This window comes from Gopherus flavomarginatus, chromosome 2 (assembly GCF_025201925.1).
Source record: "Gopherus flavomarginatus isolate rGopFla2 chromosome 2, rGopFla2.mat.asm, whole genome shotgun sequence".
In the NCBI taxonomy this organism is placed as follows: Eukaryota; Metazoa; Chordata; order Testudines; family Testudinidae; genus Gopherus; species Gopherus flavomarginatus.
The window spans coordinates 48,212,940-48,239,814 of record NC_066618.1 but is presented as its reverse complement, the minus strand read 5'-3'; the positions used below and the strand labels follow the sequence as shown (position 1 = coordinate 48,239,814).

Below are 26,875 nucleotides of genomic sequence, written 5' to 3'. Positions count from 1 at the left end.
CTCAGGAAATCAGGCCATGCCAAAATAAGCATTATTCTGTAATATTTTAAGGGAAATACAAAGATAATTGCAGAGCAACAATTGTTCGGAAGCATGCATTTTACAATAGATCTAACTACAATCTAACTCTTTTGTATGAATTTTTTGTTTGCCTTTTTGGCTAAGATCCATTGTAAAAGGTGTTTAATATCTCATATGACAGTGGACAGCAGAGATCCTACCATTGCAAGGGGCTCAGTGGGATGATCTAACAGGTCTTTTGCATATCTGACTACTGGATTCTTATCTGAAGTTAGCATATGTATCTAGCAGGTCAGTGTTTTTTTTACTGTAACTATATATAACATAAATACCTATATAAATTTTACTCACATTAATTTTTATGAAAGCAGAGTGATTCATACTCTATACCCGATTTATCACACTCCATATTTGCTGTGAATATACCAGGGCAATATTATGATAGAGTCACAGGCAATGAAGATGTTGCGTACTAAGCTAACAGGTGTTCCACTCCCCGTGTCCTTTGTATACACATAGTCAAATCACACAAGGCAGTAGACAGGATAGGGTCTGTTAACTCACTGCTGATTTCCCTGGCAAATAAACCAGCAGCTGCTGGACCAAGCACTGACTTAGCACTGAGAAGAAGGTGATATTTGCATGGGACAGGATGCTTTCATGGAGCCCTTTAGCAACACATTTTGTGACTTACAGTGCAATATATATTTTCTGCTTTTAGGTAAGATACAGTATGTATTATTATGGTGGTTGTTTTTCACTCTGGATATATGGTTCATTTTTATACTTAAAAAAATTAATGGATTTTCTATGTTAAATTGTCAGATTTTTAAAAAATCAGCCTAGAGGTTTGTAACCCAATAGTAGATCTTGTGTTAGTAAGAAAAGCAGAAAGTCTGTAAACTATCATACACTAATATTGTACATAATGTGTAAGTAAAACATGGACATTGACTGCGTGAGACATTTTCTAATGTTTACTAAGTACTTTACAGTACATTCTACTTTCTTTTTAATGTCTGCACCACAAAGATGAAAATAATTAGCTCTCCCCAGCACCAATCTTGCAAACCTTTACTAATTTGAGTAAGGACTTACCATGAGTAAGGGTTAACAGGGTGAGGTCAAGGTTTAGCATGGAAGTTGTTGCTATTATCCGTTCAAAAATATGTTTGGAAAGTGGCTTTATTTTGCTTGACAGTGAAGGTGTTATTTTTTAATCCCTCCATGTAATACTTGATTGTAAATATTTAAAATTGAGACTGCATGATTTAAACATATTTTGGCATGATATTTTGATATGGGAAGTTCCTGACCAAAATAAATAAATAAATAAATAAAATTTCTCCCCTGGCAATCTGAGGGAAAGATTTCACAGAAAATTGTATTTCAAGGAAATATCTTGTAGTTTGACTTTTTTTTGCACTCTTAGTTTTTACACCCTAAAGAATAGGATTCTTTTTTTTTTCTAATATTCACCATTTAGCATGATTTTAGTTTTGGCATAAAAGGAAAATAAAATATTTTTGCTATTAAAGCTGAAGAGGTTTGTAACAACCACTACCAAAAGCTCTAACTTTGTCACTTGGTGAACTGGAGAATGTATTACCATTAATAATACATTCTGTTCAGTATCTTGGGTGTTACTTTTATAAGCAGATATTTGTCAACTATGAATTTTGGATAAATTTGGATGTCCAATGTACTTCCATAAGAGTCTGTTGTGATTAGATACTAGATAAAATTCGACTTTAATCTCTCCAACAATTCTTCTACAGCTTTTTAGAATTAACTTCAGCTTTATTTAGATGTTTATATAATTCCAACAGAAGGAATATGTAACATTACAAGAGTATTGTGCCTTCATGTAATCTAAATGTAAGGGATATTTGCTTTACCTTGCTTTCCTTTATCTTTGTGAACTCAATATATTGTAGACTATTTTGCTAGATTTCATCAGTCAGCATTTGGAGTGAAGGAGAGTTTGTGTCGGGTCTGCAGGTTTGTACCCACAAAGTTCTGCTCTCCCAGTACCATGGCGTCATCAAAATTAAGATTATTGGTTTGAGGTTTTTTTAAATAACACCCATATTTTAAGTGAATACAAAAAGTTGATATTTCCTTTTTGCTGTTCTATCTGTATTAATCTTTGTTAGACCACTTGACTAAAACCCTACAGAAGATCAAACTTTGCTTTTACATTATCATTTAAATATAATGCTTTGCAGTAGACACATACATCAAGAAGGCATACCATACATTCTCAGATACAGAGTTTTATAAGCTTCCTCATATGTTAATTGCCTTTTTTATCAGTACAAGGGTCAAATTTTCCTGTCCTGAGGTCATGATCTGAAGCCCACTGAATACCATGTCTGCCTTTCCAATTACTTTAGTGGGCTTTGGCTCAAATACTAGTCAAGCCAAACTCCCCTGGAAGTCAATAGACATTTTGCTCAGTTAAGGACTGCAGAATTTGGCCCTATAAACAGAATGTGTAAACAATGTGCTCTCACTCTCTCTGACCCAAATGACCAAGCATTTGGATGTTTTTCTAAAATAAATGTGCTCAGAATTACTTTGGGGAAGGTCTATGGCTTGTGCTGTACACAAGGTCATTCTAGATTAGGGATCGGCAACCTTTGGCGCATGGCCCATCAGGGATATCCTTTGGCTGACCAAGACAGTTTATTTACCTGAAGCGTCTGCAGGTTCAGTGAACTGCGGCCAGTGGGAGCTGTGATCAGCTGAACCTGCAGATGCTGCAAGTAAACAAACCATCCCAGCCAGCCAGTGGATTTACCTGACAAGCATGTGCCAAAGGTTACCAATCCCTGTACTAGATGATCATAATGGTCTCTTCTGGTCTCAGAATCTATTTATTTATGAAAGTATGTGAACTCCTGGCACCATAAATACTAGGGGTCTGACACGCCACTGTTTTGCACCATGTAAATGCATTTACATCTTTGCAGAGTGGGTGTAAAAATGATCAATTGAGAATTGGTAGCCTTTTACTCACATTTTACACAGGGATAAATGACTACACAGAATGCAAAGCAGTTGAGAAACAGACCTAGCTTTTTTTATGATGATAAAGTGATGAGTGTTTTAGAATCCAGAGAACAATGAAACCTCACTAGGTAGGTTTCAGTTTATGCAGTCAACTAAGAATATGAAGTCATGGTTTTTATTTAAACTAAAGCTGCATACTCTGTTTTCTGTCAACAATGATTCTGTTGTGCTTGCTAATACTTTGAAGAGCGATATGGAAGCAAAATATAGATTGCTTTGAGTTCCAGCTGGAGGTCACTTTGGTAAAACCGAACATGTTTCTAGTCAATACAGAAAAACTGGTTTTAAGAGGTCTTTGTTGCTGGAAAAATGCATGCATTATTTGGCAAGCTATACATAGCAACATGTTTAAGTTTGGAATATTCTTGATTACTGCATGAGGTAAAATTTTGTGGCTCTGTAGAACAAGGACATTTTTTAAATATTGCCTTTTACGCCTAAATTTTATGATGCAGTCAAGGAGTTTCATAAAGATATCTTCCATGTCACAGGCAGGAGCAAAATTAAAACTTGTGCATGCTAGTGACTAATTAAACAGACAACCAAGATTTTCAAAAATGATTACTTAAAATCAGTTTTAGGTGTCTATGGGTATATCTGCGCAGTAACTGTGACATGTAATTCCTAACTCAGGTAGACATACATGGGCTAGCTCTGCTCATGCTAGCACCTAAAAATAGCTGTATTGCCATGGCAGCACAAGCAGTGATTTGGGCTAGCCACTTGAATACAATCCTGTCTGACCTCCTCAAGGTACGTACATGGGTGGTTAGCCTGAGCCATCATCTGTGCTGCCATGGTCATACTGTTGTTTATAAGTGCTCACTTAAGCAAAGATAGCATGTGTTTGTTTACCCATGCTGGGAATTACATCACCCAGCTGCCATATAGATGTATCCTATAAAATAAGTTACCTGATTTTAAAAATGCCAAGTATCCAGCAATCCAATTGACTTTAATAGGAGATATTCAGAGCTTCAACACTTTTGAAACTCAGGCCAAGGGATTTAGACACCTGAACTTAAGCAATTTTTTTTAAATCTTGGCCAACTTCCATATTTAGTACTGTAACTCCAAGCCCCTGGAGAACCATTTTTCCACAGTGGAGGTATTTCGCCGATCAAACATACCATCATTATTGTGAACAATAGTATATTATTTCTGGGATTCACCTAATATAAGTGATGAGTAAGTATCAAAGTGACTTAGGAACTAAATTCCCCTTGGCTTTTAATGGAATTTAGGTTCCTAAATTACTTAGGCATTTTTGGAAGTTTTGCCTATCTTCAACAAAGGTCAAACAAAATGTCACTTGAACCCTTGGGAACATGTTAACTGCAGACTTAATGGGACTTTTGCCTGATGGAAACATCAATAAGAAATGAATAAAGATTTGGTCCATTGACTTCAATTCAACATAATATTTAGTAGCTCTTTGAATATGACAGGGTAACATCAATGTAAAGTTTGACCATAATAAGATTCTGTTGCTTTAATTTAATTAGAAGTATAAATGTTTAAAATGGCTCTAGTATTTCAGACTGTATTCTGATGAAGTTTATTTTTCCAGAGCCAAGAGTCACCCAGCATTGTTCACATAAAACATTAATCTTTGGCAAAACAACTTGCCTGATAACTTCTTCAGTCCTCACTTCCCTATGATCATACACAAGTTCCCACACACTGATAACACCTGATCAAATCATCAGAGTTTGCAGTTAGCCTCTGAGAACCCCACCCTAGCAGACTATCTCCCTGCAGCTCATTGTCTTGAAAGTGAAAACAAATGTTATTTCCTTAAGGCATGGCTACATTTGCAGATGCAGAGCGCTTTGAGTTAAACTAGCCTTTGTAGAGCGCAGCAGGGAAAGTGCTGCAATCTGTCCACACTGACATCTTCAAGAGCACTGACGTGGCCACATTTGAGGCACTTGCAGCAGCATTGGGAGAGGTGCATTATGAGCAGCTATACCAGCATACAAGTGACTGCAACGTACTTTTAAAATGGGAGGGGGTGGGGTGGAGTGTGACAGGGAGTGTGTTGTATATAAGTGGGGGGGAGAGAGCGTGGGCTTTTAGGGGTCTGAGAGCATGTCAGCATGCTGTCTTGTAAGTTCAGACAGCAGCAGATCTCCTCTTTCCCCGCGCCTCTCTCTCACACACACACAGCATTCCACAGTAATGGCTTGCATGCCGGCTATCAGAAACAGAGCTTTGATAGGGCATTTCCGCATTCCTACAGGAGTTCAAAACTATGACAAGAGTGGCCACTTGACTTAAGGGTATTATGGGATGTTTCCAGAGGCCGATCAGAGCGCAGTAACCCAACACCTCGTTCACACTAACGCCCATGCGTTGTAACCAAGGGTGCAGCAAACGTTATTCCACTTGCCAAGGTGGAGAACTAGCTGCACTGTTGCCACAAAGTCAGAGCACTCTTTGTGCCTTGCCAGTGTGGACAGGTAATGAGCTAGTGCACCTGGGGCTCCTTTATTGGGCTGTAACTCGCAAGTGTAGCCAAGCCCTGAATCTCCTCTCTGCTTTGCTAACTGATATTCCTCAACTGTGGCTCAGTGTTCTGACAAGCTGATGCAAGGAACCACTTTTCTCCATGAATTAATTGTGGACAAGTTAAAGATCACCTGTTATCTCTGTTCCTGCCTCTCGTTGTACTTCAATACTAATAGGATTTTTCAGTCAGAAGTCTCTTATTTTCCTTTGTTCTACATAAAAAGTCTTTGTAATCCAGTTGTGGGGATGGCCTTTGGAGTAATCTTCCACTTCTCAGAGTAAACACACACATCCCACCCTGTTGTGGGGATGAGGAGTCTGAGGAGTGGAGACGGAGATTGGCTAGGTGGGGGAAATGGAATGGGGACAAGGAGCCAGGGTGAGAAAGAAACAGGACTGGGGCAGCAACCGTTGGAAGGAAAGGGGCAGAAGGGATCACGCTTGAGGGAAATGGGCAATAGAGTCTGTTTCCCCTAGAGCACACTCCCCTCCAGAGCCAGGAATGGAACCCAAGATTCCTGAGTTGCACCATTCCTCTGCAGTTAGCCAATTTCTGTGAAACCCACTGGCAAAGTGTCTCATCATCTCTAATGCTGATCCACAGAGAGGATAACAACCTACTACTGCTATCCGTTACTCCTTTAGTTCAAGTGGCAGAGGTGGATGCATAGCTCTATGGTGGGAAGAAGCAGCTGGGAGGGGCTGTTAGCAGGTTATAGATTGTTGTAATAAACCATAAATCCATTGTCTCGATTCAGTCCATGACTTTTAGTCTCTAGTAAAGTTATGGATATAAGTTCCCAAGCTCATCTTTTCAAAGTGTTGTGCAGGTTTCCTTTGACGATGAGGATGATAGGTCAGATAGAGAGTGATTGTATTTTGAACAATGATGTGGTATTTTTGTCTTTTATCATTTTCCTGTTTGAGTTCATTTGAGAGTTTAGTGATTGTCTAGCTTCACCCAGATAGTTGCTATTGGGGCATTTAGTGCACTGGATGAGGTACATCACATGTTGTGATAGGCATGTATAGGACCCATGGATCTTGAAAGATGTGTTGGGAGAGGGTGTTGATCATTGTAGCAGTGAAGATATGTCTGCAGGTTTTGCATCTGTTGTTCTGACAGCATCTGGTGCCCCTTTGAGTTGGTGTGCCCTGATCTATAGGGAGTGTGCCTCTGATGATGGCTTGGAGAGGTTGTTTGAAGGCCAGAAGCAGAGATTCAGGAAAGATTTCATTCAGGATGAAATTCCCATCAAGTATGGGTTGTAGTTGTTTGGTGATAACCCATATGGGTTCCACAGCAGGGTGCTAGGTGACAATTAGGGGTGTGTGGTCAGAGGGGATTTTATATCTGTATTGAAGAAGGTTCTCTCAGGGTATTTGGGAGGCCTTCACCAAACAAGGACACTCTATGGGACACTCATGTAGTAATCAGTGGAGTTGGAACGTTTAGATCCGCACCATTTCCTTTCCTCCCTATGACTGGAGGAAACCACTTGACCTTGAATTATCCCTTGAAATATATGTTAACTACTCATACGAAACAATCTGTTCAAATCTTGTATTTAGCTGTGACACTTTGCAAGTCTACACTACAGACCTATATTGGTATAATGATGTCACTCAGGGATGTGAAAAATCCACATCCCTGAGCGATATAGTTACACCAACCTTAACCCCCCATGTAGACAATGCTATGTCGACAGCAGAGCTTCTCCCATCAACATAGCTACCACTTCTCACAGAGGTGAATTAACTACAGCCACAGAAGACCTCTCTCGCATCAGCATAAGAGCATCTTCACTTAAGCACCGACACAGTGTTTTAAGTATAGACCTGCCCTTAGTTTCCCAGACAAAGAAGAGCACTGCGTAAGCTCAAAAGCTTGTCTCTCTCTCACTAAAAAACTTGGTCCAATAAAAGATATTTCACTTTCTTTCACAAATATTTGGAACATTTTCAACAAAGAAAATTATTACAAACACCATAACCTTAGAACTCCATTTCTAAGTTTTGTCAAACTTTAAAAAAATATCCTAGCCTATTAGATGAGAAGTGACATCTAATTTAAAGCAAATCAGTTTTATTTTGTGTAAGATAGGAGAAATGGTTTGAAAATCAAGCTATAAAATCTGATCCAACTCCAAGTGAAGTCAATAACAATCTTTCTATTTGCATCAGTGGGAGCTGGATCAGGACCATTTTGAGAACATGACCATAGTACCATAAGAGTTTCCATTTAGAATTTCCTGTGTTCCTAGTTCTTTTTTTTTCATTCCATTTTTATGCAGGTATTTGTTCTGCGCTAAGGCTGACGGTACCATCACATACTATACATGGCATTGAAGGACAACCACTCCATCTTACAGTTGACTACAATTTCAACACTACAGCTTCTGAAATCCAGATAATATGGCTATTTGAGAAACCTCAGAGTATCCCCAAATATTTACTCGGCTCTGTGAATCAGTCAGTAGTACCCGACCTGGAATATAAACACAAGTTTACCCTCATACCACCTAATGCATCTTTGATGATCAATCCATTACATGTTACTGATGAAGGCAATTACATTGTAAAAGTCAATGTCCATGGAAATGGGACAATATCAGCCAATCAAAAGATTCAAGTCACTGTTGATGGTAAGTCAATAAAATACTGTATTTTAGTGCTGCAAATAAAATAACTTTTGTGAAGTTTCTAATCACCTGGAATCCAGCTACAGTTCTGTGTGATTCAGTCTGGCTGTGTATGAATAAATCAACTCACTGAAGTAATTTTATGCTTATTTTCAAAACTGCAATGGTTAATTATTCAACAAAATGTGTTTATTGATTGGTGCCCTATTAATCCTGGGAGTATATTAAACTGGGTTTGTAGGCATCATATAACTACTATGAAATTAAATGGACTATAGCAGGGGTAAGCAACCTTTTTTAAAAAAAAATGGAGATATACCTTTCTCCTATAACTGGAAGGGTCATTGAGTCCAGCCACCTGCCTTCACTAGCAGGACTAAGTACTGACTTTGCCCCAGATTCCCTAAGTGTTCCCCTCAAGGATTGATGTCATAACCCTGGCTTGAGCAGGCCAATGCTCAAAGCACTGAGCTATCCTTTCCCCCACTCCCATCCCCTGAAGGTGGCACGTGAGCTGATTTTTAGTGGCAACCACTGCCCGGGTCCTGGCCACTGGCCGGTGGGGGGGCTCTGCATTTTATTTTAATTTTAAATGAAGCTTCTTAAACATTTTTAAAATGTTATTTACTTTACAGACAACAATAGTTTAGTTATATATTATAGACTTATAGAAAGAGACCTTCTTAAAACATTAAAATGTATTACTGACACACAAAACCTTAACTTAGAGTGAATAAACGAAGACTCGGCACACCGCTTCTGAAAGGCTGCTGACCCCTGGCCTATAGTGATCTCAGGAAATAATCTGTTTTCACAGTGCCCAGTTCTGCCATCCTTACTCACCTTGAGGCTGCATTCACTTTTGCATGAGCTTTTTTCTGTACCAGGAAACCTGACTTTGAGGAAATTCTGGAGGCAGCTGCCTGCTCAGGATTTCATGCTATCTAGATGCTGGAGGGTGGTAGGCAGGTGGCCCCAGACCCAACAGAGAAGATAATAAGGTTTGAGGGGAAAGTTTGGCCCTAAATAGAGGCTCATGTGGTTCACTTTCATCAAGTGGTTCATTTTCTCTAGGTCAATAGGTAGCTGTGAATATGGATCTATTCTTCTCCTACGTATGTATCTTCCATTCATGTGAGTGGGAGTTATACATGCACAGAGAAAAAAGAGCAGGGAATGGAAAAATGCATGCAGCATGAACTTGATTAATTCTTCTAATTAAAATGGAATATTTGTTCCTAGCCATTGTGTCATAACCTCTGCTAGTGTAGGTCATCCTAGCTCTAGTGAAGTTACTGGAAGTATGCCCATTTGGACCAGCTAAGGATATGACCCTTTGTTTTTCATTTTTAGCAGCACAAAATTTGAAATCTAAGTATTTTCTTAAAAGGGTGATGAATACCATTTATATCACCTGGGCAGTAAATGACATATTCTCCTAATATAAATGGCAAATCTTGTTTAGAACTGTTCATATCCATTTAACTTACAGTTCCTGTCACAAAGCCAGCTGTACAAATTGAACCTTCTTCGGGAGTAGTGGAGCATGTGGGGAATATGACATTAACCTGTACTGTTGGAAAAGGTACAAGGATAGGTTACCAGTGGATGAAAAATGGGAAACCTATGCATGCCAGTTCTAGTTACACCTTTTCCTCAAACAATGACACACTTTTAATTGTCCCTGTCATGAAAGAAGACATTGGGAATTACAGCTGTTTGGCAACCAATCCTGTGAGTGCAATGGAAAGTGAGATAATTGCACCGACTATATTTTGTAAGTATATAAAATATTCATGCATACTTTTGTCTAAATGAGCTTCCCGGAGAGAGAACCTCTGGCAATGGAATGGGCACAAAGCAGTTGATTCAAGTTTATATTTTGGCTTTCACTTACAGTAGATTGGTCTTTAACAGTCCATCTATACCCTCTCCATGATAATATAATGTAGAACTTGCTAAACTTTATGTAGTTGTTAAAGATCAGCTTGAGCTGCAGAATTTAGGTCGGGATTTCAAAGTATAGAGTTCTTCAAATTGATGATTTTTGTTCAGCCCATTATAATCAGACATTTAGACATAGATCCACGTTTAGATTTCTAGTTCCTGCAAAGTTCATGAGTGTTTGGATCTCAGGTTTTGGTTCAAGACCATCTCTAACAGTTATCATTACCTTTTACTATGCCTATAGCATTACTGGTGTGCATGGTGCTTCACAAGCATATGTAAAAAAATCAAGAGCCTTGATTCTGATTTAACTTACATTATTTTCACACTGATGTAACTCCACTGACTTTAAAGGCATAGGATTGGCAACCTTTGCCACATTGCCTACCTGAGAATGGTGGGCTGGTATGGTTTGTTTACCTGCAGCGTCAGCAGGTTTGGCCAATCACAGCTTCCACTGGCCATGGTTTGCTGTTCCAGGTCAATGGGGGCTGTGGGAAGCGGCACGGGCCAAGGGATGTGCTGGCTGCCGCTTCCAGCAGCCCCCATTGGCCTGGAACGGCGAACTGCGGCCAATGGGAGCTGCAATTGGCTGAAACTGCGGATACTGCAGGTAAACAAACCATCCCGGCCCACCAGCAGATTTCCCTGACAGGCTGTGCGCCAAAGGTTGCCTGTCTCTGGTCTACATGCACCATATGCCATTGTGCGGGGGAGTTACTGTGTGATAAAAAAGGTCACTTACAGTAAATACCTGCCATCTGCTCAGAAACTAGATGGATAACAGTCCCATGGTGATATGAGCAATTGGAAGTGTTCCCACAGAGTAGTAAATTGTTACTAAGTACAGGTGATTTATTATTTTACAAGTCATATAGTAAACAGGCTTCACTGAAACATGAGACTCATTTCTGCTGAGAACGATACTGGAAAAGAGAAGTGGAGAATGTAGGATCCCAGGAAGGAATTATTCTGCTGTTGCACTCAGAATCAAAAAAGGTTCTTTATTTTATTCATCCCTATTCATTAGCATTGTTTGATTTGTCTATTAATTGTAATAATAATAGATCACAAAGCACTTAGCAGTTAAATAGCTTCATTCAGAAATAAATCAACACAAGACTGGGAGAGAATTTATTGGTCTGGTGGTGTGGCTGCTGCAGCAGAAGCAGCCGTATTATGTGGGAGATCTGAGTTCAGGAGATAAATTGCTAGAGCCCTGCAAATTTGTAGATATCCACTTTATATCCAAAGATCTCCACAGACCATGTCTGCAGATTGGATGTGGACACACATTTTGTATCTGTGCAGGCCTCTATACACTGAGATTTCCTTCTTCTAGTCTTGTGAGAAACTAATAGAACAAATTTAGACCTAGACAGAAGTTTCTGATTCCTCTGCTTCTGACAATCTCCAAATGGAGCAAAGGGGACAATGACCTTTACATGAAAACTATGTTTGGGAGAATTTAAAGCACAAGACAGTGAAAGTAATGGGTTGGGTGAGAACTACTGAATGGTTTCAGAAAGCAAAAAAGCAAGTTAATTCTTAAAATTAGTAGATTTTGAATGTTTTGCTTTGCATTTTAAAAAGTTGTCTTTAACCCTGACCCAACAACAAAAAACCCTCCATGGTCTTCTGTTCCCTGAAAAGGTGCCTATGCTGGTTTCCTGGAAAACTCCCCTTGCCCAGGGGAAAGCTCACTAAGAATGGAAACCCAGGAACTAAAAATTGAACACAGCAAAAGTCAGGGGGATGAGAGGAAGGTTAACATTTGCTTTCAGGATCATTTATGAAAAATAATTGTCTGAAGTTATGTAAGACACACCATGCTATGTCTTACTAAGGGGAAGATAGTTCCGTAAGCAAGTATTGTGTGGTAAGTACCAATATACATGTTTACATAGGTATATTTCAGTGCAATTTTACTGATCTTTATGTGTGAACAGAGATAAGTTATGCCAGTAACCTTGGCATTTAAGTACAAAGGGTCCAATTCACCTTTGTACAGACAGCCAGAAGGAGGTCTACTGCTTCATTACACTACATTACCTATGCTGCTTCAGTCCCACTAAAGTTTTTTTGAGGACTTTAACCATTGCATAGGCCTTGTGCTGAGTATCTGGGTGAATATCACCCAAACAGATCAATATTACATGAGTGTTTTCTGTGATAAGACTGTTACAAATCTATCTACATAAGGACAGATTAAATTAACTGGAAGCTTTTTAATCAGAATAATTGAACATACGGCAGCTATTTGAAAGGTTAAGTCTATACTTATCCTTGGAATTTTTAAGAGTTATTCTTTGATTTTAATTTTCTCTATTATGATAATTTTTCTTGTTCATATTAATGCAGATGGACCTTACGGACTTACAGTTAATTCAGATAAAGGGCTGAAAGTAGGGGAGGTGTTTACGGTTGACATAGGAGAAGCTATCCTATTTGATTGCTCAGCAGACTCAAATCCACCAAATACTTACTCTTGGATCCGAAGGGCTGACAATACTACACACGTTATCAAATATGGACCCCATCTGGAAGTTCTATCTGAAAAAGTGGCCCAGACAACAGTAGATTATATGTGCTGTGCTTACAACAATGTGACTGGAAAACAGGATGAAACTCATTTCACAGTGATCATTACTTCTGTAGGTAAGAACATAAAATCTCTATAACAACACACTAGTATAACACAAACATTGTACCAACCTAAGGGGAACCAAGCAACTGGAGTGCAAGCCAGGTGATGAACCAGTACACTGTCTTGATATTTTGAACTTCCCTGTCCTCAGCAAGAGGGTAGAGACCAGGAGTGACATCTTGGCAATAGTAATAGTAATAATAAAGTAAAAGGGAGTTTTGCCACTCACTCAATAAGGCCAGGATTTCACCACAGCTGCGTCTTGTAATGGACTTGGTCCTTTGAGTAGCAATGTCACTGCTCTCTACCATAATAACCAATTCACGAAGCAGAATTAATACACATTTTTTACCATCTCTGCTTGAGTGTGTTCAGTATAAGAAAGGAAACTATATTGAGAGAAAGTGGCACAAAAATACAGTGAGCTCTAAGGCTGGACTGCTAGCTTTGCACTGCCACGTAGGGCACCTGGATTCTATTCCAAAGTCCACTTTCCCACGCCCTCTCTTAGCAGGGGCTGTGAGTGCTCTGCAGGCAGTATGACCAGCACATGGTATGGAGTAGTGATGCCTCTAGTCATTCAACAATGGCTGGAATCGCCAATTAGGGGCCAACAAACATGGGCATCAAAAGGGCTCTGGGACTTGGTAGAACAGACGTCTTAGTCTAGTGTGTGATGATAATACAAGCTATCTTTGCAGAAGCACAAAGGTGTTGGTGAATTAATGGTTTCATTACAAGATACATATGGAAGTTGTTTTTAGCCCCGTGTGTTCTTATGTAGAGTTATGGCTAAGTACTAACGTATGGAGTTTCTCCTTTACTTTCAATATGTGATAGATTTAGGTCCTATATAATACTATGCCAAAATTAAATAACTGCAAAGCAATTTGTTGTCAGAGAATCCCAATGAAAAGCAACTGTAAATGGTAGGATGCTGCTGAAGTCTGAAATCTCCTTATCTACTGCCTTTCATTACTAATTAGAAAACATTTTCTGTGTGGTTAATAATTTAATTACTAAGGAACAATAGATTTTTTTTTCAGATAATGTGGCCATATTACTAATGTACAGCAAGCTGTCAGACTGTTGCCTTTTAGAAAGTTTCACAAACCTGTTTTGCTGGTACCAGACAAAGAGTTCATACATTTATTATTAAGAGAAACAAGAACAGCAGGTGTCTATTGTTCAGATGGATTTAATGTAATCTTCACAAATGAAAGCTCCATGCTTTCAAACACCCTGGCAAAAAACAGGTTACAATTTTTCAGTGGAAATAATACAGTTTAAAATAAAACAATGTGGTGACTAGAAGGGGGGAAATGCAAACAGAGCTGTGGTGTTCCATTAGGAATACAAATGGCATTTTCCTGAAACGTAACCAGGACTTCTGCAGTATCTGTGTGTATAAATAAACAAACACACTCACAATCATGAGCAACAGTTTTGAGATTTGTTTTTGAAGCCTGATAAAAAGCAAAGTCCACATGGTGCATATTCTTTATTTAGCTGTACTTAAAAAAATGCAGATCTCCTTTGTTAAATTATCTCATGGGATTTATAATCAGCTTTTTCCATTTTATACCATTCTTCCTGTTTCTGTTCTTCCTGTTTCTGAAGATTTATTCCAGTAATCCTAAGCCCTGGATCCCAGGCTGCACTCAATTCAGGTAAAATTCCCTTTAACTTCAGCTGGAATTCTGTCTGAGTGTGGCCTCAAAGATATGCATACCCAGTGAATTTCTCCCTGGGGACCAAACTCTGAAGTCTTTAATGGTAATCTTACCTGATTAATGATTACTCTGCAAGGAAGATATTCTGTGTCTCCACTCCCCCACAACCCAAGATAGAGAGCGCGTGCAAATGTAACCCACACACCTTCTAGGTGTGGTGTTCTGTCACATCTAGTGGCACTGAGGCCACTTAAAGAGATATAAAATGAATCTGCTCTATAGTCTTAGCTAACAGTCAGTGGCTTTTAGCTCATGTGGTAGAATCTCATGCACTAAGATCCAGAAGTCCCTCGTTTGATCCTGCCTGCGGACAGACAACAAAGTTTTACACAACACTTAAACCTCAATAGTTAAGGCATTTATACAGAATTTAGATGTTTCAGAAGATCTTCAGCAGCTTCTCTGCACTTAGGGCTGAAATTCACCTATAGAGTTTTGTACACATATGTCCAACTAAAACTACAAAGAGAACAGTTATAAACAGTTCATCCAGTAAACTAAAGTGTTCTGCTTTAGCAAAGAAGTGTTAGAGAGTTGGATTTTAAAATAAAGGCATTTATTTAATTATGGACATGATTCTGCAAGGTGCTGAGCACTAATTGCAAGACTACTTCGTAGGACTGAAACAAGATGGAATAATGTTAAATTTATGTTAACCACACAGTTGTTTTCTATACAGATTTTAGTGATGCCTTGTAGGAATGAATTTTATTTGGCTATAAAAATGAAGTTACTCTTTTAAAGGATCCTTTAAAGATTCATCTGTTTCCACCGGCTTCCGGGTAAGGGAGAGCTTTGATTGAAAAAGAGGGGATTGATGGGGTGGAACTTTTTCTGGCTGTAATTGTGAAGGTTTGTTGCACGTTTGGCTTAATGCTCATATATTTAACCTTGTAACTGACCAAGGGTGAAATGCTGTCCTGTACAGAAGACCAGCCCCAGGCCAATGTAACACTTGAAGTGGATTTACCTGGTGCATATATCCTGTGTTGCCCATTTACATAGGAATGGATGAATTTCACCCCTAATCAGTATGAAAAGTTCAGGTAGCAACACATGTAAATAAATATTAAAAATTTAAAATTTCCGTTATAGGGGAAAGTGGTAGTGACCAGCTTGTAAGTGCCACTTTGTGTTTATGCATTATGGTATTGACTTTAATTACATGAGCACGTTACTTTTTCTACATGACCCTTGCCACATGTAGGGCGCACGGGGAAAGAAACAAGGTGGTATGCACAACCATTAATTTGGCAGTTCCCAACTTTCAAGTGCTTAACTTTGAAACCAAAATTTGGTTCTTTTAATATAATTTTTGTTTCTCTCTCTCTCTCTATCTGGTCATGATGTGCAGATAAGTCTCATTGGAAAAAGTTTGCTTTAGTGTGACTCAGCAACAGATATGAGCAAAGGAAGCAAAGATCAGCAGTACTAATGTTAGAGAGTTGTATAATTTAGCAGTTTGTGTGAGAATCTGATCAACAAACCTATCAATGATCTATAAATCCCAAAAACAAAGCACAGAGAGATAAAGTGACATACCTATGGCTACATAGTGGCAGAGTTGGGAATTAAACATCTCTCTCTTCACTTCCAGCCCAAGGACCAAACTGCTGTATCTTCAGCATGTAATAAGCTAAAGAATTCCCACATCCGTACTAGCAGAAAGGAGACGGCAGCCCTGATACGTGTACAAGGCCCTGAAAGCTAGAATTGATCAAATTATGAATTGTGACTACATTATTCAACAAATTTGAATATATATATTTCTGTTCCTGAATAGTTTGCAGACCCATCCTAAAATTACACATATATTCATGATTAACAGACTCAGAATAGTTCATGCTAACAATTTTTTCCTTGTCTCATTTGCAAACTATTAACTTTAACTGTTTGATATTTGTGATATGTGATTAGTCACTTAAATCATATGATATTGTTTCAAATTCCTGACTGCAAGCTTGGAGCTTTTTTAACATTGAAGAATAGCAAATATCACATCTGATAGTGCTACAGTTTATAAAACTGGAGTTTTGTGAACATTTCCACTAATAAACCACCAGTCAACAGAATACTTCTGGATATGTAACCCATTGTTCAGTGTTGAGTGTGTCATAGTGGCCAGCTAAGAAACTTAGTACTTTATCTCAAGCCGTAGCAACATATACCCTCAGCTCTGGAAATCTTGGTTCAGTCCCTAATGATGACTGATATGCTACATTATTACAATCATATATAATATGACCTCAAAATATATCCATTAATCACTTTTTTTAATATTTGGCATGACTACTGGAAGCAATGCTGCATCTGTTCCTAATCCACATTGGTTTCACTTCTCCCACAGTCATTCTTTATTTCTGACTGGCACCCTTCAGTCTGGAAACAGTCTGCTAATTACTGTCATTATAATTCTTGACCCCATTCGCAATGCCAAAATGGAACCACTGCACTTTACAAGCTATGGCATATGGTTATAATATTACTGTGCATAATCAAACACGTTTGCCGCTGTGTGATGCCATGGATACCCCATATCTCTTTTATATTTGCACTTGGTGAGATATTTCTTTTTATTTATTTAACTAAGAACAGACTTTGAGACACAAATAACATTTGCACTGGTACCGGGCAAGTTAGCCTTTCATGCGTGAACTGGAAAATATACCCAGCACAAGTACTGCCAGTGAGTTGCAGTTCTTTTCAGAGGTCTGCTCCAAAAAGGAGACCTAATGAGCTACGGGGAGAGGAAGAACAAGGATTATCTCAAAACTGGATGCAAATCTTTTCCATTTAAATATAATCGGAGTGGAATATTCCATCTCTGAGAACACAACAGATTTTATTTACATGCTGTTTGCTGCAAACAGGAGCATGTGTTGGCTTCCTCAAAGTTCAATCCAAGATGAAGAGTCTTTGGGTACAGCTAACCCGTAATTAAACACCTGTGACTGGCCTATGTCAGATGACTGGGATTTGCAGGGCTCAGACTACAAGGCTGTTTAATTCCAGTGTAGACATTTGGGCTTGGGCTGGAGCCTCAGCTCTGGAACTCTCCCCTGAACCCGAACATGGACACCTCAATTAAACAACTTCATACCCCAAGTTCCACAAGCTCAAGTCAGCTGACACAGGCCAGTCATGGGTGTTTAATTGCTGTGTAAACATATCCTTAACACGCAAACCTTTTCAAACACGGTCATGGAAACCAAGGCAAGGAAATTAAGTTATGACTCCCACTATATCTAGGCACTGCAGTATATGTGCCACTCCGTATATGCAGTATGCGGCTCCCGCACATAGGCCCAACATGGTGCTGAGATGGCTTTAACACAGCACTTACTGAGAGTCAGAATGTTCTGTTAATATAGTACTGTTGATTCTTTAGCTGGAGTACAAAATTAAATGTTTCCATTGTAAAAACAATCATATCACATGTCTGGTAAGAACATTGTTACATGAGAAAGTATCCTATGAGTCATGACCAGGGAGAATTGCAGCCCTGGAGCTCTGGGGAGCAAAGAGAATGCTCCCTTTTTTTTTCCCCATGGGGGAAATCAGTGCCCCAAAGTGGATGAGGAAGAGGCAGGGCCTGCGCACTGGCACACATAAGACCAAAAAACTAAATTACCAACTAAAATTCTCCTGATGGTTTTGATTTCAGTGCTGTGACTGAAATGAGGAAGTCCATAGTTCTCCAGTTTGGAGACTGAATGGCAGAGTTCAACTCCAGGTCTTTCCGAGCAACATTTCATGCTATACATAAACGTAAAATAGCTGCAAAACAAAACGGAAGACATAGTCTATAACAAGAGCTAATGAACATGGCCACCCTCCAGCTACGCATGGGAGAATGAAACTGCACTGAGAAACACCATTTTATTCTCTTGAAATTAGATAAGATAGCTACAATAAGTCTTTACCATCAGCTCTACCCCCACTTACCTGTTAAATAATAAAACCAGATGTTCAGTCTCATGACCTGAGATAACTATAAATAACTTTTTCCCTATTTCATGGTGCGTCCAAAACACTTGAACTACTGATTTTTTCTGAATTGTAGATTATAAAGTGCTTGTCAAACTCCCTATTACATATGTAACCCAGACTAAGGCAAACTTCTGCCCTGGGCACTGCTGGGTGTTGTACAGACAGTATTGTGGCTCCAACTTGCAGGGTGCATACCGCCTGAGTCAGCCAAAGTTCCTCCTGAGCTTCCCTGGCAGCACACACCAGAGGGTAGCTCTTGTACCCTTTAAGAGATTGCAGTGGGCTCACTGCTCCATGCCCATCTAATCTGCTAACCAGGACACAGGAGTAGGAGACAGCGGGTGCCAAATGGAATGCTAGTAAGGTTCAGGGACCATGCTTCCTGATGAGATCTCTGTAAGGCCTCTTACCTATGCAGGGCTTAGCCAGAATCTGGCTCTGCATTTCAGAGTTGTAATTCCTGCTTCAGGAAATGATTCTGCGATCACTATTGAATAAATGGCTGATAAAGGACAAATCTTAGAAAAAGAGAAACCCTGCAGAATGGGAACGACAAGACTCCCATTGATTTCAATGGGGACAGGATATCCCCCTGTATGTTTAGGAGAGAACTTTTTAGTAGATGTCAAATTCCATCCTTGATTGCAGACACGATAGTCCAATAGTCTGTTATTGTCTAATAATATTGTTTACTGTATACTACCACAAAGGTAATGATAAAACTCAAACAGTTCATTTTAATTAAAGTATCTCTGTTTAGAAAGTGGTACAAACTCAGGGAGGGAAAGAGAATTTGGCTGTTTTCCAAAGCTGATGTATCTGAGTCTTGTACATGATGCTTAGTTACTATGGTGATGGGCACATAAAAGTGTATATTTTATAATAACAATTTACATAGGAAGAAGGGTTTTGCAGTTAATGAACAGGATTTGAACTAAGAAAATCTGGTTTCTAGCCCTAGCTCCACTATTGATTTCCTGTGTAACCTTGATCAATGATCTATTCCCTCTGGAGTTCCATCTCCCAGTGCATAGGTTAGGACTATTTACATACTTCCTTGTGGAGCTAAATTCCAAAATACTTCTGAGATGCACTTGTTTTTGCATTTGGTGCTGTTTGCCATAATGTTGATAGTGGCTTCCGTCTAGTTCCTGGTACCATACATGTTTTGGAGTGGTTTCTGAAACGTACATAATTATTGTACCAAGTTGCCATTTCAGGTACGTTTTTTGGAAAGTGTGTATTATCTAGTTTATAGTAATTCAAGAGTTATCTGTGTGCAAGGTTTGCTGGCCACAAATCACGTCTGGAGACTCTTCTTCAGCTAAGATGAAAAAGCATATTGTATATAGTGAAGGACTAGCTATGAAGGCTATGAATCTGTTCTTCTTTGGCACAGGACTGGAGAGGCTTGCCCAGAAAGGAAAATCTTTGTCATCTCTAGCAGTAATAACAGGAATTTCATTATTTTTGATCGTATCTATGTCTCTTCTATTCTTATGGAAAAGATATCGGCCACATAAAGGTAGGTGAAACTTAAACACACTCCAGATGTATTTTCTGGACGTTATAACAAAAAGGTTGATTTTCCTTTATCTCTTCTTTTCAGTTATACAACGGAAGCTGCAGAGCAGGTAGTACAATAAATCATTCATACGGCTTTGAGTCTTTCCCCAAAAGAGTTTTTTTCGTTTTGAGCTATATTTCTTTTCTTCGCCTGTGAGATCAAACTGAAAATCATGTTTATGTTTTCTAGGCCTGGGGCAGATTACAGAAAGGCACAAACATTCTCAGGTAATTCTAAAGAATGAAATGGGAGGATAAAGCCAAATTCAAACCCTCCAGTTCCTGAGGAACAGGGCTGGGCCTCTTCATAGTGCCATGGGGGAAGAGTATTAGATCATTTCAGTAGTCAGATACGTTGGGGATGGGCATGATATAAATATTAAAATAGATTAGCTAAATTAGATTGAATCTTCCTTCCACAGACCATGGAGCAGCAACAGAGATGCTTCACTAGCTACATGGGTATTCCCCAGCATAGGGACTTGCTCCTCATGGGGACAATGTGAAAGGTGGCTTAGTGAAGGGGGATGGCCAGAGTATTACTGCTCTCCAGTTATCTTCAATGTTGTAATGGCCCCTTGGATGCAGCCAAGCATAGTTTAAACATCAGTGTGGCTGCTCTATGTTCTGAGAAATGAGCCTGCCCTACTAGGGGTGGAACAGTAGAAGACAGCAGAACTTTCACAGTCTCTGAACTCAAAAGTAAGGGGTTCAAAAGTAGGCTGAATGAGTTTGCCCATCCCTAATGAAGTGCTCGTTTGCATTTATGTTACCTATTAATTTTTTTTAAAAATTTTAGGGCATGAAAATGCTATGGATGACTTTGGAATATATGAATTTGTTGCTTTTCCAGACCCCACTGGTGTTCCTACGGTATGCGTTTTACCAATAAACCAGTAGCCAATCAATTAAGGCTCTTTTTCATTCACTATAGTATGTAATATTTTCACTAGAATCTCTATGCAGCTTGCTCAAAAGGGCCACAGGAGATACCCCTTTGGAGATCTTTCAATGGCTTATTCATCAGTACTGTTACTCACTGTGCTTATTTACATCATAAGCAGCAGGGACATGCCCAGGTTCAAAGGAGTGCAAAGAAGTTAGTTCTGTTAAGCAATCCTACATTTAGGCTACATCTGCACTACAGCAGCACAGCTGCACTGATGCAACTGCACTGCTGTAGTGCTTGTGGTAGACATGCACTAAGCCAATGGGAGAGAGCTCTCCCATCGGCTTAATATAGCTCTCATCTCTTGCGGAGGTAGGAATTGTCAGCAGGAGAAGCTCTCCCATGACATAGTGTTGTCTACAACAGTGCTTAGGTCAATGAAACTTATATCGCTCAGGGAGTGGATTATTCACATCCCTGAGTAATGAAAAATTATACTAAAAGTAACCTGTAGTGTAGACAAGGAAAACAATTTTTAACATCAAGTGTCTAGATAACAGTAAGCCACTCCAAAGGTGAACGCATTAAAGAAGGAGGAAGAGCATCTGTGAGTACTCATGAAGATAGGAGGGATGTTAGGACTAGGGTAGGAGTCAGGGGTTTAAGACCCACTTGAGCAATGTTCTTAACACACGAGTAGACCCACTGATTTCACTTGGACTAGTCATGTCTCATAGTCAGACACATGTTTAAATACCTTACAGAGCCAGGGCCTTACAGAGTAAAGAAGGAGAGACTGTACACCAGAGACTTAGAATTGGAGGTGGTGGGATGGATTCCCGAACTGGCGCAACTCCACTACCTTCAGTGCAGTCACTCTGGCTTTACACCAGTGTGGCTGAGATCAGTCTTAAACCCACTGCAGTCATATTGATCAGCAGGAAAGGGACACAGAGGTGGAAGATGAATAGTTCAGAATTGGAGTTTGGGAGTATGCAGATTGAGTGAACTCTGTAATTGATGAAGGCTGAATCTAGATGTTGTAGATGTAAGAGGTAAGGACAAATTGTTATATGTAACTCATTAACAAATTTAACATTTTAGTACATTCTTTATGCCAACTCACTGCAGCTCTCCTTGGACTTACGTAGACTGCACACTTCCCTGATTTTCTTAGCTTTTTTTTTTTTAATGTATCCTGAATCATTTCCCTGACTACTTTTGTCCTTTGTCTCCAGCTTTTATTCACCAGCTTATTTCTCCCTTTATTATTTGTGGTACAGTAATGTAAAGCACTTTTTATCCTACATGCAGTAGGGGCATCCTAAAATTTCTGGGTTTCTAACTGCATTTAAGTCTATGAAATGCCATATCGTAAGTATGATAAAATTCCCTTCCTCAAAAAAAAATTGAAACTAATTAAATTGAGCTATGCAATGTGAACAAAATCAGTGGAGAACATATGTCTTAAAAAAAAAAGAAAAAAAAAGGCAGGACGGGGAGGGGAGTGGAGGAAAGGTTATTCTATACCTTTAGTTCCTGCTCCAGCTTTTCCCATCTGTACTCATAGCAAAAATATTGCCTGTTACTTTTAGGTTCCAAGTCAACCTGTTTCTGGCTCTGACTTTGTCCAAGCGCAGGATTTACACAGTACAGTTTATGAAGTTATTCAGCATATTCCAGAACAACAGGAAGACCATCAACAGTAAGTCCTATATGCACTGGTAACCCAAAGATATAGAAACAAATCCAGAAGTGATGGGTAAGATTATGTAAATTACATGTTGATAAATTAGTGAGTCTGAGGGAGCGCAAGAGAATCTGTTATAAGAAGACATGGCCTGAACTTCATAGAAGTTTGGATTTGAATCCAAGCATCACAGCTAAAACCCTTCTTTTAGTTATGAAGATAAATATGGACAACCACATTTTGATTGTGCTATTTTATCGTTACAAGATTTAGAAAACAAAACTTCTCAAATAAGAGCAGCACAGATGGAAAATTTCCATCTTGCAAAGCCAGAATTAATATGTCTAGCAGAACTCATGTCCAGGCAGGTTAGTGTTAGCTTGCAACAGTGTTATTTCTTTCAAATTCCTAATCTGCAGCCAAGTGATCCTTAAAGTAGTGCATAAATCAGGGGAATGAGTCCCATGCTTGTCCTTACAACCAAATGCTTCAGTGATCAGTATAAGCAAGGGGCTAAACCATCAGAACAGAAAAGGGCTTTGGGAAAGTAATTTCTGATTCCTGTAGCTCAAATGATCAATATAAGCAGTGATCGCCAAAACTGAATTCCACTATACCGATGATCATTCCTATGCAGTCAGTTGTGTTCTTGTGGAGTGACAGATGGAATGGCACTGAACTTGCTTGTAGTGGGGAAGAAATTGTGCCAACCATTCCAATTAGTGCAGGAATAACCAATTTCAATGTAATAGCCAAAGAGGTTAAATTAAACAGACCCAAATGGGCTCTTAAGTAAAAAAGCTGTTTTACTCAGACTAAACCTTCACTGCAATGCTTACAGTAGTGCAACTGCACTGATGCAGGTGCATTGCTGTAGTGTTTGTTGTGGAGAGCCTCTGAGCAGACAGGAGAGATTATTCACACCCCTGAGCAACTGAGTTATATTGAAGTAACCTGTAGTGTAGACAAAGTCTCAGATTCTGAATGGTTCTGGCCCAGGTTGCTTACTGAAAGAAAAAATGATTCAATATTCTTTATATACATTATTAAAATTAATAAACAAGCAAAAAAGTCGAGAAAAAGGAACTCACTAGGACTAAGCTACTACAAACTTTACTAAACTAAGGACTAATTAATACAATTATCAAACTGAAATCAAATCAAAATCAAAACAAATCAATTAATTAGAAAAGGTATTGAATTAATATAAAAATCAAATTAGTTAGATCTTGCAATTAGTACAGCACATAATCAATTCTTTCAAATCCTAAACAGGAATCCAAGAAGGTGGCTGCCCATTTGTGCATATCCCAACTAAAGAACTTTTAATCCTGGCAGTATAATCAGGTTTATATCTTTAACATAATTCTGAGACCCAAATACTTGGTTATATTTGATTTACAATCTCAAAGCCAATCAAAGCTTCCTCTTTGGATTTTAAGCTAATTTTCCTAACCCGTTGCTTTGATCAGGCCACCTTCATTCTTATAGTTGTGGTCATCATTTGCTTCACCTTACACCTCCGTATGATGTCTTCAGACAAAGCCAGGTGTGAAGAATGACTGGGGCTCTAACCATCTGGGCTAACCAAGTTGAAAAGATGCAATCTTTAAGTTAACAATAGTCTGGAAAATTCCAGCTAAAATTGGCCATTTCCTCAAGATATTAGGCACTGCATATCACATACTTTGCAGAACCCCAAAAAGAATCAAAATAAAAACATAAGAACCATTTTGAGGAAGTTGCTTTCATCCACCCCCCTTGGGTAAACAACCACAGAACACAATCTGACATCCGTGGCTAGTGGAGGGCCTGAATGGGTCCATAAAAAGAATTGTCTAATAAAACACAACCTTTCATCCAAACTTCTCATGCACCCTCAGTATCTCTTAAACTGAATTTGAATATCTATGAAAAACTGTTACATCATTCTGCTGCACACAAAACTGGGAAACTGGCAATAACAGGCTCAAGTTTTCAAAGTTTCAACTGGTGAAAGTTCACACCTTGTATCTCATCTAAGAGGAGAAAGCTGTTATAACTTTGATACAATCATCTGAAATGAAGCAAAAAACACATTCTTTCCAACTCAGTTTCTCATATACACTTTCTCTCTCTCTCTCTCTCACACACACACACACACACACACACGACATTATTATGCCACAAATTTCTGCTGCGCTGACTGCCAAAAAGCAGTGGAGATCTGTATATTTCCCAATCATTTCAATACTAGGCTTGTGAGAGCCTGCACTGACTCAGCATGTCCCTGCTAGTCATTAACAGTTGGTAGAGTACATTATTACTGATAATGAATGAACATGCTGAAACATTCACAGCATCTAAAAGAGAGATCTCACCAGACAACCACCATGATTATGTGTTACATTAACTGGGGTGGCATAATTTTTGCCCAGCCCAGGGCTGTCTCACCACTGCACATACTCTGTTGAAACAAGAACTCAGACTCAGGAATGGTTGACTGTTCTGTGACTCATGTTCAGTACTTCAGTCAGTCCCTCTCTGTGAAAACACAATGCAAACAGCTAACCTCATAATTTACACCACACCATTGGCATCCTACCACAGTGAAAACTGTATCGAGTACACAAGGGTAGAAAGTTGTCTTGAAAAAAAAAGTGTAAATGTGTGGGAGTCTCTGTGAAAATGATCATGGACTGGGCACCCAGTAAAAATGTCTCTAGAAGTTCTCCCTCTCCAAGAGTATGTTTTCTGTCTGCAGCCCTCTTTCCTTGAGCTGGTAGCCAGTGCCCCTTGCTGAGATGCTAGTAACCCATGGGTACTCAGGGTCTGTGTGGCTTATAGTGATGATATGAATGTAGCTTATAAACTGCACATTTGTATGTCTGAAAGAACTCTTCTGTCTCTTACAATGAAAGGATATCTTAATATAGCACCAAAACTACACTTTCATCACCAAGGCAATCACTAAGAAGCCAGGCTGCATTAGTGTTATGTTTTGTCGCACACAGGAATGTTGATCGCAATACCATCACAACTTTTACTCTTCTAAATTAATGCCACAGTTTACCCACAGACATTCTAAAGGTATGAGCAATGTCAGTTCCTGAATTTGTGAGAACAATATCAGTGTCAACTTACCAGTATCGCCAGCTACTACTATACCATTCTGGAAAGTACTGTACCATTTTCATTGAGCCACAACTACTTTGACTCCTAAGGGGAAATCTTCAGCAGAGTGCACAGTGTCTTAGTCATACAACCATCACCAATATTAATGAGCACCATTCTGCTAAACCCCAGCTCATCATACTGAAAATTTACACCTGTAAGTTGCATAAATATCAATGTTCTGTTCTTTTCTAGAGGTACATGAAGATGCAAGCACAGCAAATCAAGACATCCTAATGCAAATGTTAACTTCTGTGTCTTTACTGGAAATGGAAAGCAAATGTCTGCAGCTCTCAAAATGGCAAAAGGACTAAGCTAGCTTCTAAAATGATAATACTTTCTTAATCTAGCCATTCTTTTTTCTTTCTTGCTCCTAACATACTGGATTTGGTTATTGATTTTGTTTAACTAATGGTGTCTTGAAGCTGCTGGGATTTTTTAATTGCTGACAATTTTTTGCATTCTGAACTGCAAAAAGAAAACAGAGCCAAAAGAAAATATAGATAATAAAGACTATATCATTAAGTCTGGGATTGCTGCTTAGGAGTCAGACCAGAGGACTTTCCTTGCTAGTTATATTGTAACATGGAAAGGAACTTGTATTAAACTTTCCATTGAGGTGGACTTTTAAAAGAGAAGCTGTGGCACATTGGCAATAACAAACAATACAATGTGTCAGACTGAAAAATAAATCTTTTTTTTGAGACAGTATCTAAATTTTTCTTGTAACTTTAACCTGTAACTTACCAATTTATAAAAACTAATTTGTCATAGTTAAAAATGTATATATGTATATTATTCAGAATGTTTTGTTTGTATTAATTTGTGTTTCCTTTGCATGTAAGCTGTCTTCCCATTTTTATCCTCTTAAGGCCCAGATCCACAAAAGGTTCTTAGGCTTTGTGATCCAGGAGAGTTGCAACACCTAACGTTTAGGTGCCTAGACAATTACAGGAACAACACTGCAATCCACAAAGCCTGAGTTAAGTACCTAGGCTCCCTATACAATGA

General features: G+C 39.0%; 1 protein-coding gene across 2 annotated transcripts; it reads left to right on the top strand.

Annotated features, from left to right (window-relative positions):
• The first annotated feature begins 663 nt into the window (after positions 1 to 663).
• On the top strand, positions 664 to 26,498 carry HEPACAM2 (HEPACAM family member 2). 2 transcript variants are annotated; one of them, XM_050939608.1, is made up of 10 exons: positions 673 to 742; positions 7,902 to 8,252; positions 9,742 to 10,026; positions 12,558 to 12,854; positions 19,966 to 20,091; positions 20,176 to 20,200; positions 20,323 to 20,360; positions 20,932 to 21,005; positions 22,617 to 22,726; positions 26,060 to 26,498. In XM_050939608.1, the coding sequence occupies exons 1-10, from the start codon at positions 682 to 684 to the stop codon at positions 26,067 to 26,069; spliced, it is 1,377 nt and encodes a 458-aa protein (XP_050795565.1). In that variant the 5' UTR covers positions 673 to 681; the 3' UTR covers positions 26,070 to 26,498. The 2 variants fall into 2 exon arrangements, with proteins under 2 accessions (XP_050795564.1, XP_050795565.1); XM_050939607.1 differs by lacking the exon at positions 26,060 to 26,498 and having other exon boundaries at positions 664 to 742; positions 22,617 to 22,730.
• The last annotated feature ends 377 nt before the right edge of the window (positions 26,499 to 26,875 follow it).